The following is a 17,116-nucleotide window of genomic DNA, read 5'->3' as shown; positions in this document are numbered from 1 at the left end:
TCCTCTGCCAAAAATCTAGATAAGGATGACAAAATCAGCTCTAAAGGAAGATCCCACTCAGGTACAGGCTCCGGTATATACTCCTCCACAAGATCAGGCTCAGGAACAACATGATTCTCAGGCTAAACAGGGTGATGATGAAGTCTATCGTGAAATGGATGATGAGGAACGTCTGGGTGAAGCCATGCTAGAGGAAACTTGTATGGCATATCAAGGTTAAAGAGCAGAGTGTTAATCGGATGTCGAAAGCGATGATCACGCAACACGTACATACATACCCTATGCTCAGCGGCTACTATATAAAAACTATGTTGTATAGGGTCCTCATATATACGTAGATGCTTTAGATCATAGAACAAAACTCTTGTCTCCATCTGAAGGGAAGGAAGGGAAGTGGTAAGAATTGGGAAATTCTTAGTAGGGTTGAGGGTAAATAATTAAATTTGTATTATCACAGTTTCAATCAATCGCAGCCAAACATAGGAACCAGAACAATAACCGGTCACAGAAATTCAGATTAACAATTAATGAAAACCACAAACACACTCAAGAAATCACAAACAATTCACAACACCGAACCAAATACAAAATGTGTAAACAAGGATGATGCATGACCATTCTTATCGCAGGTAATAAGCTCATTTGCCAGTTTCGACCCACACCCGACACAATCCAACTCGCAAGTCGGATAAGGCATTCCAACAACATAACCTCTGTAAGTTCCTACTTCTTGCAGGCATTGATTCTCCAGTTGAAGTATGTCGAACATGACATCTACAAATACTTGCAGGCGCTGATTCTCCAGCTGAAGTATGTGACCCTTTCTCCTAGAAGCCATTTCATATTTACGGGCGTCCCCGCATAATCATTCACATACAATGCCCACGACTTAATATCGTTTATCCTTCGGCACTATAACCTACTTATCGTTACCCTCTCGTGACCTTCCCATAATCACACGTGTCAAACTATCTTTTCTCTTTCTTTAGTCTTTTACTTATTTATCCTTAATAGCTTAAATTATCTTCACATTGTTCTCTCGTCTTCCACTAAGTATTTTATGGAAAGAGAATCATAAGATTTTTAAATTAACTTTGTGTCTCTAAATCTTTTAAAAGGGTACTTCTTTTTATTCTGTTCTGTCTTACCATTATTCCTTTTTCTCCAAAAATATTTACTTGAAAATTAATCCGTTTTCAAGTTTTATGATTATCGATTTTTCACAACTTTAAATTTAATCTCTCAGCCCTTTAACCACACAAAATTTACTCAATTTCTAACATAATCCCATATTCTTCAAATATTTTGGTTCTTGATTGCACTAACACTGACCAAACTATCATCATCAAATAATCAATATATCATAAAAACTCAACATAAAATCAATCAAACTCAATCAATAATCAATCACAACATCAATTCACTTATCCAATACAAATTTAATCGATAAAAAATTACCAAAACCTTACTTCCGTATGAAAGCAAAATAACAGAAACTCCAAAGAAGTTTTCTAACCAAACAACTGAAGAAGAAAATGTCAGAAATTGACTACTCCGCCTAGTTGCACCTTCGACCAAACCACAAGGGAGGGAGAGCAACTTCGCCATCAACTTCTTCCAAACAAAAATGATGTCAACATGTAGAGGAGGAAGATATGAACACTTTAATCGAATTATATTTTTTTATTGGAGTTACAGATTACAAGAAATCGAAGTTAGAAGCTTTACGGTCATAGAGGTTTGATGCACGACTATTGCGTCGTACATCTTGTGCTTAATTGAGTAGATTTTATCCACTATTCTCACTTTTATTCACAAAATTCGCATGTTTTACACTTTCCTTCCTAATTTTGTGCTATGATTGAAAACATGCTTCTTTGGCCCAAAATTTGCTAATTTTAATCATCTCTTATTACCATTCGATGCATTGATATGTGTGTTAAGTAATTTCAGAGTTTATAGGGCAGGAATGGCTTAGAGGATGGAAAGAAAGAAAGCAAAAGTAGAAGGAATACAAGAAGTTGAAGGAATTGCTAAGCTGTAAATCTTGACCTTTTCGTACTCAATCGATCATAACTTGAGGTACAGATGTCCAAATGAGGCGGTTCTAATTGCGTTGAAAATCTAACATCCGGGGCTTCGCAATGATATATAATTTGCTATAGTTGCCTTGATGATAGGCGATACGCACGTGCAAAGCACGCGTACGCATGGATAGAGCGGCAGACAAGCGACGTGTACGCGTGGGCGACGCGTACGCGTGATGGAGCCACGTGCTGTACGTATCAGAAATTGCTAGGAGCAATTTTTGGGCTATTTTTGTCCCATTTTTTAGCTCGAAAACAGATATTAGAGGCTGCAAAATGGAGGAATCAAGGAACACTTCTCATTCACATAATTTTAGGTTTTAGATGTAGTTTTCTAGAGCCCCTCTCCTCTCTCTAGGTTTTAGGTTTTTAGGTTTATTTCTTCTCAATTTCAGAATTCTACCTTGCTTCAATCTAGATTTCTTCTACTTTAATTGTTCTAGCACATTGGTTTATTTGTTTCTCTTGTTAAGTTGTTTATTTCCCCAATTTGGTTTATGAATTCCCCATGCTAGATTCAATTTTCTTATTAATGCAAGTTGATGTATTTTATGTTTAATGTTCTTTCCTTCATTTGTTTTCATTGATTTTGCAATTGGTTGTTTAGATTTAATATTCTCTTATTAATTTCCTATGTTTTTATTTTGTGCATTCCAAGTGTTTGATGAAATGCTTGGGAGGATTTTAATTTAGACTTTTATGTTCTTGGCTTGGGATGGTAACTTAGGAACTCTTGAGTTACTAATGTCCAAGTAATTGATGATTGGAGCCATTAACTCTAGTTCTCATTAATTGAATTAGTGGAGAGCTAGGACTTATGAACTTGGATTGATATAGCTCATTTGACTTTTATGTTTTTAATTCTTATTAGCTACTATGAATTCGCACCCCTTTGGCTGTGAGTTTGGTACAATTATGTTGCAGGAAGAGGAGATTTCAATGAAAACATGCATCAAGGTTGGGACAATCAAAGATGGGAGGCGCCACAAGGATTTGATCAACCCTCTTGGCAACAACCCCGTCCAATGCACTATGAGCAACAACCATTCTATGAGGCATCCCAAGATCATGGTTATGGTGGACCTTTTCGTGACAATCAACCTCCACCAACTTACCATGAGCAAGAGCCATTCCAAGGTGCGTATCAAGACAATGGATATGGTGGACCCTTTTATAGTTACCAACAAGGCCCACCATATGCCTATGAACCCCCTCCTCAACATAGCTTTGAACCACCATACTCACAAGTCCCCTACTACAAAACACCCTCATATGATCCTAACTCTTATCTACCATACCAAACACCCTATGAACCTTGTGAGCCATACATAGAACCACCCCAATTCCAACCACTTACTCCCAAGAACCACCACCTCCATATACACCTTCCCTATATCCATCAATTCACGAGCCATATGATCCTAATTATGTTATCCAAGAGGAACAAGAGTCAAAGGATCGTCTCGAGAAAACACTGGATCAATTTCATGCAACCCTTCATCAATTAGAGCGAGTAGTAGGTAATTTAGCCTCCCTGCGCTTTGACACTCAAATTACTCCCATGGCTACAAGTGAAGAATCAATAAAAGAGCGTAGCAGAAGGAGACATCAGAAACTCCAGTGAACAATGAGGAACGTGACGCTGTATTGGAACAAGTGGAGGAAGCCGTAATAGTTGAAGAGGAGGAAGTGGTTGAAGACTTAGGAGACGCTGAACCTCCATGGGAATCTAGATTTGTAGAGTATTCCCCCTTGGAGATTGAAATTGATGTTGAGGAGGATAGTGCACAACCTCCAAGGCATATTCCTTATGAAGAATTGGAGGGGATAGATCAAAAAGCAAGTTCCCTTGGTGAAGATGACCATGGAGCGAGTCTTCTTGGTGATGAATCCACACCCACAAATAAACTCATTGAATATAAAGATCCTTCTTCGATTGAATCTGAGAATGATGTGGAAGTGAAAGTCCTTCGAAAAGGATGGATGGGAGTTGAACATGCATTGTCAAGAACATTGGAGACTTCTCTACCTAGGTTGCCATCTACTCCTTCATTCGAGTGGGTCAGACTTATCTCTATTCGATTTACTGTCCCACTTGAGTATGGTATTCTTGAAACCGATGACCAACTTAGGAAGCTTTGTGGCATTAAGCGTAAGAGAAGAATGTTTAGTGGTTGGAGTTGCAAATCACGACTCATCAAGGCTGTGACCTCAAGAGTTAGGTCCAAGGATTGGACTAGTGATCAATTGGTGGGATCTAAGAGAAGAGTTTGGTATTGCATTGAGAATTCGAATTGCTTGCCACCCGATTGGAATACTGATGATCCACTTAAGACGGGTGTAGAAACAGAATTTGGGATCCCGGCATACAAGAGGATCAACTTTAGAACCTCAAAGCTTGTGAAGAACTTCATCAAGGCTTGGTAAATTCACTGGAAAATGTCGGAGCTTATTGGAAGTCCAAGTGTTGGTGGAGGTTTCAAGATGAGTTCAAGCACAAGCCACCATGACAAGGAGCTCACCCAATGTCCAACTTAAGGACAATAACTAAAAGTTCTAGGTGGGAGACAACCCACCATGGTATGATCTTCCTGTTTTATTAGTTTTATTTTATTTTTATCAGTGTTAATTTCCAGATTCTGCATCATTACCTTCATTTCTGCATATATATAAATAAATAAATAAATAAAAAAAAGGAGCATTCGACGCGCAAGCGTCTAGGACGTATACACGTCAGCTGTGAATGCAAAAATTTTAGGTATTGAACAGAGAGTTACACGGGAGTGGTGAAGGAACCATGCCTTGCGCATAAGCAAGTCCACGAGTACGTGTATCTCACGCGTGCGCGTCACTTGTAATTTTGGTAACCCACGCGTATGCGCCTAGCACACGCATGCGTGCATCAGGGAATCGGCATAAATATGTTTTGAACAGAGAGTTGTGATGGCTTGGCACTAGCATCGTGCGAGAGGCACAAATCCACTCACGCGTACGCGTCCCTCTCATTCTCAGACCACCCACGCGTGCGCGTGCTTGATGCGCACGCGTCGTATGCAAATTTTGATTCCTATGCTATGCAAACAGAGAGTTGTGCATGCGTGCGGTGGGCTTCGCGCGACTGGCACATCCATGGGCACGCGTACGCGTGCCAGACGCTTACGCGTCACCTTCACTTTTGCGCGACCCACGCGTTCGCATGGGGTACGCGTGCGCGTCGCATGCGTCGCATCACTAAACTAGCGCGCCACCCAGTTTCACTTATTCCCTCCTCCCAAATCCTAATTCTCTCTCAATCCTAATTCTTTCTTCTCCTCCCTTTTCATCCTTATTCTCTCTCATTCTCTTTTACATACTGCATTTTCATACTTTCCTTCATTGTATTTTAATTTTATTCATATTTTTATCCCCTTTTCTAATTTCCTATTTTACCATTGGTGTTAAATGTTCTTATTCAACTGTTGCATCTTTTCTTGAATTATTTTGGTGCTTCGTGACTTGTTTTAAACTATTGGGTGTTATTAATTATAAGTCAATGCTAATTTTTATGATACTTGTATTCTATTTGCATTGATATACATTCATATTGTCTTTCATTACCTATACTCTCTCCCCTATTATTGCAGTTTTTGCATTATTCATATGTCATTTGCTTCTACTACTTTCTCACTTGCATGTTGTAGCTACCATGTAGTTGAGATCCTCATTGTTTGGCATCAACCCACCCATATTCTATTTGTATTCCTTATCTTTGTTTCTGGGTTACTTTTCTTCCTTTTTCTCTTCTTTCAGGATGGCCACCGAGAAGGGAAAGGGAAAGCTTCTCAATGGGGCAACCGACAAGTCCATCTGCACAACCTTTGGTGAAAAGCATCAGTTGTAGCAACCCGTCCACTTGCACATCTTAGCATGCACCGAGGACGGTGCAATCTTTTAGTGTGGGGAGGTCGATACCGATTCCCGTGGGTTAGTTACTATCATATCTCAACACCAATGTTTAATTTTCTTTGTTAAATTAGTTGTTGCATTTGCATGTTTGATTGCATGTTTGTTAGATTTTGCGCATACTTTACCATTACTTGGTTGAAGTAATATTTTCTTTTTCAAAAAACTTTTTAGAGTATTTCACTAACTTGAATTCAAACTTCTGTTAAACTTGTTTGAAGAAATTTTATTTTGGAACATGGTTTAGAGCTCGAACACACAAAACTAGTGAGATTTTGAACCTATTCGATTGGTTGCATTTTATCAACCAATATTCTATTTTGGTGTGTGTTGTTCTCTCTATAATTGTGATCTTTGTCTTGCTTAATTCTATATTTCCATTGTTTGATGTATGCATGCACTTATATGATTGAGGCCTTGTTTTACTATAGCTCACATACCCATATGGCCTTACCCTTTCATTATCCTTTGTAAATCAATTTGAGCCTATTTTACCCTATTTGTTCTTTATTTTAGCACATCATTAACTCTAAGCAAAAATCAATAATGTCCTTAATTTAAATTCTTGGTTAGCTTAGACTAGTGAGAGTGCTCATGAATTAAGTATGGGGAAATTAGGTTTGCATACGTTTGGTTTGAGAATTGGGTGTTTTATATTCTTGTGAAAATGTGAAAAAGAATATTGAGGACATGTTTATGCATGAAAGACCTTAATCATATGCATTGAGAAAAACAAAAGAAAAGAAAAAAATGATGAGAAAAAGAAAAAAATATAGTAATAATAAAAAGGGGACAAAATGCCCCAAGGTAAATGATGGTAGCAATACATATGTACTGTACTCAAAGTCGGATGCATAAATATGTGGAAAACATAGTTAATGGGTAGTTAGATTTTATACTCTGATTACATGGATTGTCTCAAGTCAGGTGAGAAGTTTAGGCTAATTAAGGATTCATATTTTAGTCCACTTGACCAAATACAATCCTACCTTGACCTTGACCCCATTATAACCCTTAAAAGACCTCTTAATTTGTGTATTTGTGCATTAAATTTCTATTGATTGGTAGAAGAAGAGTAAGTCTTAGAAAGCAAGGTTAGTAGAGAATTGAGAGAATCGAACCTTAAACACCTGAATAATTACAGTGTATACACTTCCAGTGAGGGTTCGATGCTCGATTCCCTGTTCCCGGCTTTCATGAACTATCTTCTTTTGCAAGTTTACGTTTACCTTATTTTATGATTTGACTTAGTGAGATCCAGTTCATATTTCTTCTTGAAGGATTTGTTTACTTTTAACCAAGTGAGTAGAAACATTTTGCATGTATTTGCATTCATATAAATAGGTTGCATCTCATACTTTCTACCATTCCTCTTCACTCTTATAGCTTCTCTTGAGCTTAGCATGAGGACATGCTAATGTTTAAGTGTAGGGAGATTTGATGCACGACTATTGCGTGGTACATCTTGTGCTTAATTTGAGTGGATTTTATCCACTATTCTCACATTTATTCATAAAATTCGCATATTTTACACTTTCCTTCCTAATTTTGTGCCATGATTGAAAACATACTTCTTTGGCCCTAAATTTGCTAATTTTAATCATCTCTTATTACCATTCGATGCCTTGATATGTGTGTTAAGTGATTTCAGGGTTTATAGGGCAGGAATGACTTCGAGAATGGAAAGGAAGCAGGCAAAAGTAGAAGGAATACAAGAAGTTGAAGGAATTGCTAAGCTGTCAGCCATGACCTCTTCGTACTCAATCGATCATAACTTGAGCTACAGAGGTTCAAATGAAATGGTTCTAGTTGCGTTGGAAAGCTAACATTCGAGGCTTCGCAATGATATATAATTTACCATAGTTTTCTTGCTGATAGGCGATGCGCACGTGCAAAGCACGTGTACGCGTGGATAGAGCAACAGACAAGCGACGCGCACGCGTGGGCGACGCGTACGCGTGATGGCGCCACGCGCTGTACGGGTGATTTCTGGGCTGTTTTTGGCCCAATTTTTAGCTTGAAAACAGAGATTAGAGGCTGCAGAGTAGAGGAATCAAGGAACACTTCTCATTCACATAATTTTAGGTTTTAGATGTAGTTTTCTAGAGTGAGAGGCTCTCTTCTCTCTCTAGGTTTTAGGTTTTTAGGTTTATTTCTTCTCAATTTCAGAATTCTACCTTACTTCAATCTAGGTTTCTTCTACTTTAATTTTTCTAGCACTTTAGTTTATTTATTTATCTTGTTAATTTGTTTATTTCCCCCAATTTGGTTTATGAATTCCCCATGCTAGATTCAATTTTTTTATTAATGCAAGTTGATGTATTTTATGTTTAATGCTCTTTCCTTCATTTGTTTTCATTTATGTTGCAATTGGTTGTTTAGATTTAATATTCTCTTATTAATTTCCTATGTTTTTATTTTGTGCCTTCCAAGTGTTTGATGAAATGCTTGGGAGAATTTTAATTTAGACTTTTATGTTCTTTGCTTGGGATGGTAACTTAGGAACTCTTGAGTTACTAATGTCCAAGTAATTGATGATTGGAGCCATTAACTCTAGTTCTCATTAATTGAATTAGTGGAGAGCTAGAACTTATGGACTTTGATTGATATAGCTCATTTGACTTTCCGTCACTAAGTTAGAGGATGATTGAATGGGATTGATCCTTGCAATTATCATGTTGTGGTTAGTGATAAGGATAGAGATCCTTGACCACCAAACCTTGCCAATACCTGTTTTTGTCATTTGATCTCCTTTGCAATTTATATTTCTTGTTTCTTATTTCAAAAACCCCAAAATATACCTTTTCATAACCAATTATAAGTACACTTCCCTGCAATTCCTTGAGAGATGACCCGAGGTTTGAATACTTCGGTTATTATTTTTAGGGGTTTGTTTTAGTGAAAATCAAATTTTTGTATGAAAGGATTATTGTTGGTTTAGGAACTATACTTTCAACGAGAATATATTTGTGAATTCTAGACTACACAAAAATTCATTCATCATGGTTCTCTCTTTCTCACTATCAATTTCTTTCTCTTATTTCTTCTTTGGTTTATGTTGAAATGAAATGAAGTGAGATAGTTGATGATGATCAGGTGTTACAATAATAAAGGAGCGTGTGTCACAATTATAATTTGTTGAGTCAGCGATTCAAGTTATAAATATCTTAAATTGATAATTATGAAAACTGGATATATTAAAACACAAGTAATAATATATATGAGGGTAAATATATGTGAGTTACTAATATAAATGACAATAGTAATTTAAGGATGAAAGATATTTGAAGCATTAACAAATCTAAGCTCATCAAGAAATACCGATAATTACTTATATCGGTAAATATCATACTTGATAAAAATAATATTATTATTATCTAGGCTCTATTATAATTAAAGCAAGAAAAATAAATAAATAACATAATAACAATTATATTACCATTTATTTTACTTTGGTGTTCGAAGTCGACTTGTCAAAATAAAACTAATCATTTTAAAATATTATTTGGAAAAAAATCTCGCGTTGGTGTAAAAAGTAGGGTTGTTACATCATATTTTTTCAGTTGAATATCACAGTCGGCTAAAGTCTCAAGTAACTTGTTCAGTTCTTGGCCAGCATTGTGAATTTCAGAAAGGTGGGAGGAGACGTCCTCAATAAATGAGCTAAGAGTTAAATGCATGTCGGAAGAAATATGTTGATTGAGAAAAGCAAGCGCATCAGTAAGTCGACCCTTTGGGACAATATCGTCATTGATATCCTCAATGGAATGTTTCAAGCAATCAAGAATAATGTTGATTCTGTCAAGCTTGAGGATCTGGACCCATGGGCGCAGGGGAAGCAATTTCTTCTATAATCTCTTCTTTTTTGGTTGACGCTGCCTGAGTCGACTTCTCAGCTTGAGGGATAACAATGCTCAACTTTAGACCAGAAGACAATACCATAGTTTTTTTAGAGGAATAAACTTGTCAAGTTTCAGACAGGATATTTTCCAAGTCAAAGTCGATGTTATCGAAATTCAAATCTCTAGCTTCTAGAGAAGGAACATTAAAAGGTGGCTCCTTGTCTTGATTGACGAATTTCTACGTCGACAGTACGAGCATAGTGTCTTCATCAACGAATTTCTATGTCGACAGTTTGACAAATTTCTGTGTCGAATGTCTAGGAACAATAGTGGTAGCTACAACAGTTGACCCTGATTCATATGCAGGCCCAAGTTCTTGGTGAGATCCCGCATCACTAGGAAGTGGCATATAGTGAATCTGAAAAGGGCAAAAATATAAGGATCAAGTGACAGTTGAAAGGAACTTAACATTGAAAATCTAAACAAAAGAAGTACTAGTGGAGAAGAGGTTGAAATATGAGATGTTGTTAATAATGGATTCTGAGTCAAAGTCAAAACAGGAGTAGACGGACTAACAGTCTAAGTAGTCTGAATAGGCTGAAGGAATTCTGTTTCAGCATGAACTGGCTGATCCACTTCTTGATCAGAAAGATAGTTGATATTAGCAACTTGAGAGGAAGTCCCTTTCTGGGATTGCTTCGACTGCAATATATTTGAAAAAAAAAAAATTCAAATACAAGGTGGAAACAGTTGCGACAGACATCATTAAGTATATACCTTTGAGGCTGTAGGTCGGACCTTTTAAAGCTTTGATAGTCTATCTCCCGTTAAAATATTAATAGGACCACACTTCTTTGAGGTGAGGGTTGCACCACTTAACCTTCCTTTACTTTGACCTTTTCCTTGTTTAGTCTTTGCCCTAGGGGTTGTGTCTTTGTTAGTATCCCAGTTTTTCTCAATTGGTTGTGGGTCAACAGCAACTTTAGTGATGGTTGTCTGTCGAGTAACTAAAGGAATCAAAAGTAAGATGAGTCGAGTATAAAAAATAATGCCTAAAGAAGTACTTGAAAAGAAATTAAAGATTTCTTCTATATGTTTACTTTGGGTTTTCTTCGTTGCTGTCTGCACAGCAGGGAAAACCATATTAGAAAGGGCTTGGTCAAGAGATGCACAATGAGCAGAAAAATACTTCGACCACCATTCATGAAAACCAAGAGTCGATAAGAAACAACGACTGATATTTAGATACTGGTATTGAGTTGAGATTCTTTGGTGGTTCATCTCTAGAATCGAGAGACAGAGGAGAAAGTAAGGCTTGGGCCAAGTCAAACTGTCGGGCTACATACTGGGAGAATAAATGACTAATTTCTTCTTAAGAGCCCAAGTCGACTCTTGAGGTAATCCGACAAGGAGAATTTAAGTAGTGCTCTATTCAAGGAATGACTCATTAAAGCCCAAGGAACGTTATGTATTCTCAAAAAAACACGTGTTATTTTAAATAATGCATAACTGTTCTTTCAAATTTTGAGAATTTGAAAAGGTTGCACGTGCCCAACATGAATATTAAAAATTGTATTTTTGAACAAAATAACAAGTTTTAAAGGGGCAATTTGTTTGTACAAAAAAAAGAATTTTCCTCGACAAAAGGGTGTTTTGACTGCCAATGGTTTCAACTATAGAAGCAGTGTTTCAACTACAGAAGTAAAAACGGGCAAACTGAAGTTAAAGAAAGATGATACATAAAAGTTGAAGTCGAAAAGTAGTTATTGTCTTTCCTTGAGCATCAAGGTTTGCTACTCGATTTTCAAATTGAGAGGAGAACATAGGTGCGAAATTTGAGGAGCAAACTGAAGAAAATTGGGACTTGAAGACCAAGGAAGATGTGGGTGTCAAAACTTGGGGGACAAGATTCTTCATGGTCAAAGTAAGGTCATGGCTGAGGAAAAGGAGAAAGTAAGATAGTGGACAACATGCTCCATGACAAGTCTATCTTCATGGTCTATAAATAATAGAAACTCAGAAAAGATCTAGAACTTCTTCAAAAACACTAGATCATCACAAATAAACCTCTGCCAACATTCTCAGTCCTAGCAACGCAATCGAAGACTATAGAGCACAAGTGCATGTGAGTGTTGGAAGTCCACTTTTATTTGCTTTTCTTTTATCTTCTTTTTTTTGTTTCTTTTCATTTATTTGTTTTCTTTTCATTATTTGCTTTACGCATTTTATTTTTTAGTTTTATTCTTCGAGCATTTTGCTTTCTTTCAATTGCAATTTTTAAGCTTCATTTGTTTTATTGCAATTCTTTATTATTTGCCACAATTCAAACATCTCATACATTTCGACACGAATGCTAAGTAATTTTCGAGTCGAGCGCACTCTTTTTCAGAAGAGTTGTATTTACTCATCGATATTTGAGATCTTGATACAAGTTTGATTCGATACTCTGTCGAAAAACTTTGTTGAGGTTACTAGAAATCAAGTGAAACACATGCTAATTCGAATTTGCCTATTTGATTTACATGTAAATGGATAAAATCGAGTTACCTAATTTGATTTACATAAATGTGTTTAAAATTGGGTGTATAACTAATTCTAATTTAGAATATCTGTGCAATTTTAAACTCCATTTATTTTATTACAGTGACTACTCTTCATTTTATGCATAGTGCCATTAAATGAATAATAATGTTTCTTCTAGTAACTAATAACTTGAAGTAAAAATTGACTAAAAAATTTTAATATAGATTCAACATATGTGAAATTAAAAAATATTCATTTTTATGATTTTTCAAAACTATAAAAACTGTTTTCAAAAAGAGAAATAAGAGAGTGCGATTTTAGTTTTTTTTAATGGTTGAGAAAAGAAATTAAAAAAAATACAATTTTAATTTTTTTATTTTTATTAAAAAAATTTTATAGTCCGATTTATTGTTAAATGACACTATTTTTTATTTTAGAAAAAATCAAAGAGTCCGAATTCTCTTTTCCTTTATACACAAGAAATATCCCCCTCTATTATCACACAATTGTATTTCACCAAGTATGCAGTCGTAGTAAAATTAATTTGCGGTAAAATATGTAAACTTGTAAAGGACTAAACCCTAAGCACACTGGCCGGTGCAGCAACCAGATAGGTGATTATGTTGCAAGATTTGGTACAGTACAATGTACATATTAAAGTTAATATAGAATAAAACAAATGCAGTGGTCTGTGGTTTGTAAGGACCACATTTAAACAATTCTCTATGAAAAAGGTTGTTATGATAACTCAAGCTTTTTTTATTCAAGATACCATATGGTATATAGGATGTTGAAGATGTTATCAATTACATTAATGTAGGGTAAAGTGTTAAACTCGACATAAGAAACGCAAGAAAAACGAGTTTCACAAAACGTGAAGAATAAGGCCTTGGCGTGGCCATAGACCATAGTAGCCACTTACTATATGGTTGCTTAATTTATATAAACCAATGTAGTACTAGTACTTTGATATAGCTTTGTGTTACCTCCATTCATTTTTTTTTCAAATATTTCAATCAATTTTTATTTTTCCAAGACCGAACGAACAAACACCGTCAATTGGAAACACGTTAGACTTAGCAAGCTCCAAACCCTCGCTTTCAACGAACAACAACAATAACATAGTAATAGTAGCTTCCAATTCACACGCATCTTCTTCCTTTTCTCAAATTCCCAATTCCCACCACCATTTTCCCCTTCCGTTTATTTATATTTGGCTTCTTATTTATTCCCCAAAACGCCCATTGGTTCCTCTCTCACACTTATCTCTTTCCTCAATTCTCATCCACCAATAATCCAATCCCAACAAAGAAAACATCTCAAATAACAACAACAACAAAGAAGAAGATAATAACACACATAAACCACCGCCATTGGTAACGTTTTTACTATCATGCCTCGCCAACACGACGGCGTCGTTGTTGGATGAAAATTGAAACTCAAGACAACATAACACAACCTCTCTTCTTCTTCTTCTTCTTCTTCTTCTGCTCTTATTTGAACTCTTCATGTCTTAATCACTTTTTTCTTCCAACAACCACCACTACCCCTTAACCTTTGTCGTAATCTTTCTCTAATTTTTCGCCAAAGTTGCTTGCTTTTCTGTTTACCGTGTCTGAATTTGTTATACCTTCACCTAAAATCTTCCACAGCTCCTTCTTGTTGCAAACCCCTTTAACCTATCAATAAAAAAAAGGAGGGTATTTCTATCTTTCTTTTTGTTGAATTTTGAAGAAATAATTGTTTGTTATTGTTGCCATGGCTTTGTCACAATATGTTCATGATATGTTGGAGAACCCTGCAATCTTGGGTGTATGCATAGGTGTAGCAATGTTTCTTGGCCCAATATGGGTAGCATTTCTTTTTGGTGTTCTAATTGGATGGGTATGGAAACCCAATTGGGCGAGCTTAGCGAAAGGAAAATTTATTGGCTCGTCTTCATCATCATCTTCTTCTTCACCTTCCAAGTCTATTTTGTCACCTTTGAAGGCCTATGCTTCTTCTCCAAGCCTTACTTCTATTAAAATGCAGGCTCCAAATCCAGAATCATTAGCTGTTAATAAATCTATGCTTGTGAAAGGGATGGATAAGAAAGGCTCTTCTTCATTGCCAATGAAAATTGATAACTCTAGCAGGTATGCTGCATTCATCCGCTCGTTGAATATATTATTTGAAATCGTTTACGTTATTGGAATAGAAACGTTATTCATAACAGGGACAAGAAAATTCAGATGTTGACTTAGATTGTTTTGAATTATTTTATGTGACAACTTTGAAGATTGAATCTTCGGTTTTTCTTGGTTGTGTGTGTCAAACCTTTGTCTAAAAACCCGTTAAACTCTGGTGATAAAACGTGGCTTAATTAGTAGTTTTGCAGAGTACTCTTCTTGAAAGAAAGAATTGTAACGAAATATTTAAGCCACTTAATTCTGCATAATCTAACTATAAAAAAAGACAGCCCGGTGCACAAGCATCCCGCGTTAACACGGGTCCGGGGAAGGACCGCACCCAATGGTGAAATGTATGAAGCCTGACCAGATAATTACATAAGGATATGTTAGTTTAGTGGGAAAATCATCGACTTATCAATTGTTTTATTTGTTTATTTATTTGTAGTTTTTTTGCCGCACGTGTTTGTGTGTGTCTTTTTTTGGTTCAGGATTAACATACTTGTGACATTACTATGCAGTGCCTTAAATTCTAGTGGAGAAACATCTAATGCTGTTACTGTGGAGGATTTACATCACCTGTGGCAGCTCGTGGAGGAGAAAGATGGGGGTCTCCCCTGGATGATGATGATGGATCGCTCTACTCCGAACATGGACTACCAAGCATGGCGCAGAGAACCAAAGGTATTTCACCTATTCTGCTAATTTGTTGAGGTTTATTAGTTAGTTTCATTTCAATTTGTGTATTGGATTTGACCTGCTCTTATGTGATTGACGATTTGTGTCGATATTTATTTATAAGGTCTTGTGTCGCTTGCAATTTCTCAGTTTGGTTTACTGATTTTCGACTTGGTTTGGTAGGATGGTCCTCCCGAATACAGAAGTAGAACTGTGTTTGAAGATGCTACTCCTGAAATTGTAAGGGATTTATTCTGGGATGATGAGTTTCGGCCCAGATGGGATGACATGCTTGCAAAGTCAACAATGATACAGGAGTGTCCCACTACTGGAACCATCAAAGTGCAGTGGATACGGAAGGTGCAAATTCTTCAAAGCTGGTTTATGTATTCAAGTTAACTTTCATAATTGATTATGTGTGCTGATTATCGGAAAAAAAAATGCTGTGCAGTTCCCATTTTTCTGCAAAGACAGAGAATACATTATTGGTCGACGAATATTTGAATCTGGAGGATCATACTATTGCGTGACAAAGGTATGCGAAGAAGACTCGATGATACTTATGGTCATTTGCATATTGCTTGATTCGGATGATGGTTCTAATTTCTCTGTTCCTTTGCCGTTATGTTTTCCTGTACAGGGAATAGATTGTCCTTCAATTCCAAGACAAGATAAACCAAGGCGAGTCGACACATACTACTCAAGTTGGTGTATTCGGGCAGGTACATATTGATTATTTTGAAACTTGTTGCATTAGATTGATTAACTTGAATGTTAGATTTGTTTGGAGTTAGGATTAAAATTTTGTTTTTAATATCAGTTGAATCAAAGAGAGCCAAGGGCAAGCTAAGTGCCTGTGAAGTTATCCTCTTCCATCATGAAGAAATGGGGATTCCATGGGAAATTGCAAAAATCGGAGTAAAGAAAGGAATGTGGGGAACAGTTCAGAAGATCGAGCCAGGTTTGCGTGCGTACCAACATGCAAGAGCCTCTGGAACCTCGCTTTCTCGGCACGCTTTCTTGGCTGGGGTCAACACCAAAGTCCCTCCAGAATACTTGGAGAACATTGGATCTGCTGAGAATCGATCTGAGATCGACGAAAATGCGACGTCTTCCGAGAAACCGAAGGGTATGAACATACCAAAGATATTAGTCATAGGGGGTGCTATTGCTCTTGCTTGTAGTATTGATAGGGGATTGGTGGCAAAGTATGCCATATTTGGTGTTGCAAGAAGATTTGCCAATATAGGTAGAAGATGATGATAGGTGTAATCCAGTATATAGAAGAAGCAATTGAAGGAGTTCTATTAGAACCTTTAGATTTTATTGTTGTAGGCAAAATCATTATGAAAAAAAAAATGTCGATTGAAAAAAATAATATAATTTACCATCGGCTAGTGTTGAGGGGTCGTCATTGAAGTTTTTGCTGATTTGGATCGTGAAAAATTATTGGTCCAGACTAGAGAGTATGATGGTTGTATAAACTCAGTTACATCATAAAATTTCGCTCTTTTTCTCAAATTTCCAGGTTAATTAAGTCTTTTGTAGCATGATATGTTACGTTTAAGAATTAAGGATGGTTTACAGTGGAAATATCTTGAATGATTTGAAATAAATTGAGACATTATTTGAAAGAACAAATATGAAATCTTCTACTATTTTATTTGTCTCATAAAATCAGTTAAATTGGACATCTTTCAGAGAATTTAATTCATAACAAATGTTTCAAAACAATGCAAACCATCAAACTGTAGTGCCACACTTGGTTTCCGAATGGGCTTGGTTTCTTCTTCCACTACTCTTGTAGATATTGTTTCTTGATTAGATGGCGAAATCCCTCTCGAAAGTTCCTGCATTCATAGAAACCTTGATGTTA

General features: G+C 36.4%; 1 protein-coding gene across 1 annotated transcript; it reads left to right on the top strand.

Annotated features, from left to right (window-relative positions):
• The first annotated feature begins 13,391 nt into the window (after positions 1-13,391).
• On the top strand, positions 13,392-16,761 carry LOC107469880 (uncharacterized). The gene is made up of 6 exons (XM_016089263.3): positions 13,392-14,529; positions 15,084-15,246; positions 15,424-15,600; positions 15,692-15,775; positions 15,881-15,962; positions 16,061-16,761. Exons 1-6 carry the CDS (start codon positions 14,153-14,155, stop codon positions 16,498-16,500), a joined length of 1,323 nt encoding a protein of 440 aa, XP_015944749.1. The 5' UTR covers positions 13,392-14,152; the 3' UTR covers positions 16,501-16,761.
• Positions 16,762-17,116: the final 355 nt, after the last annotated feature.

This window comes from Arachis duranensis, chromosome 10, assembly GCF_000817695.3.
Source record: "Arachis duranensis cultivar V14167 chromosome 10, aradu.V14167.gnm2.J7QH, whole genome shotgun sequence".
In the NCBI taxonomy this organism is placed as follows: domain Eukaryota; kingdom Viridiplantae; phylum Streptophyta; class Magnoliopsida; order Fabales; family Fabaceae; genus Arachis; species Arachis duranensis.
This window is presented reverse-complemented; position numbering and strand designations above follow the sequence as displayed.

Bases quoted from the DNA above. Each gene is read 5' to 3' on its own strand.
- LOC107469880 (XM_016089263.3), top strand. From the start codon at position 14,153: ATGGCTTTGTCACAATATGTTCATGATATGTTGGAGAACCCTGCAATC. The intron at 15,247-15,423 runs GTATTTCACCTA...TTGGTTTGGTAG, and splicing joins CATGGCGCAGAGAACCAAAG to GATGGTCCTCCCGAATACAG. The intron at 15,963-16,060 runs GTACATATTGAT...TTTTAATATCAG, and splicing joins AAGTTGGTGTATTCGGGCAG to TTGAATCAAAGAGAGCCAAG.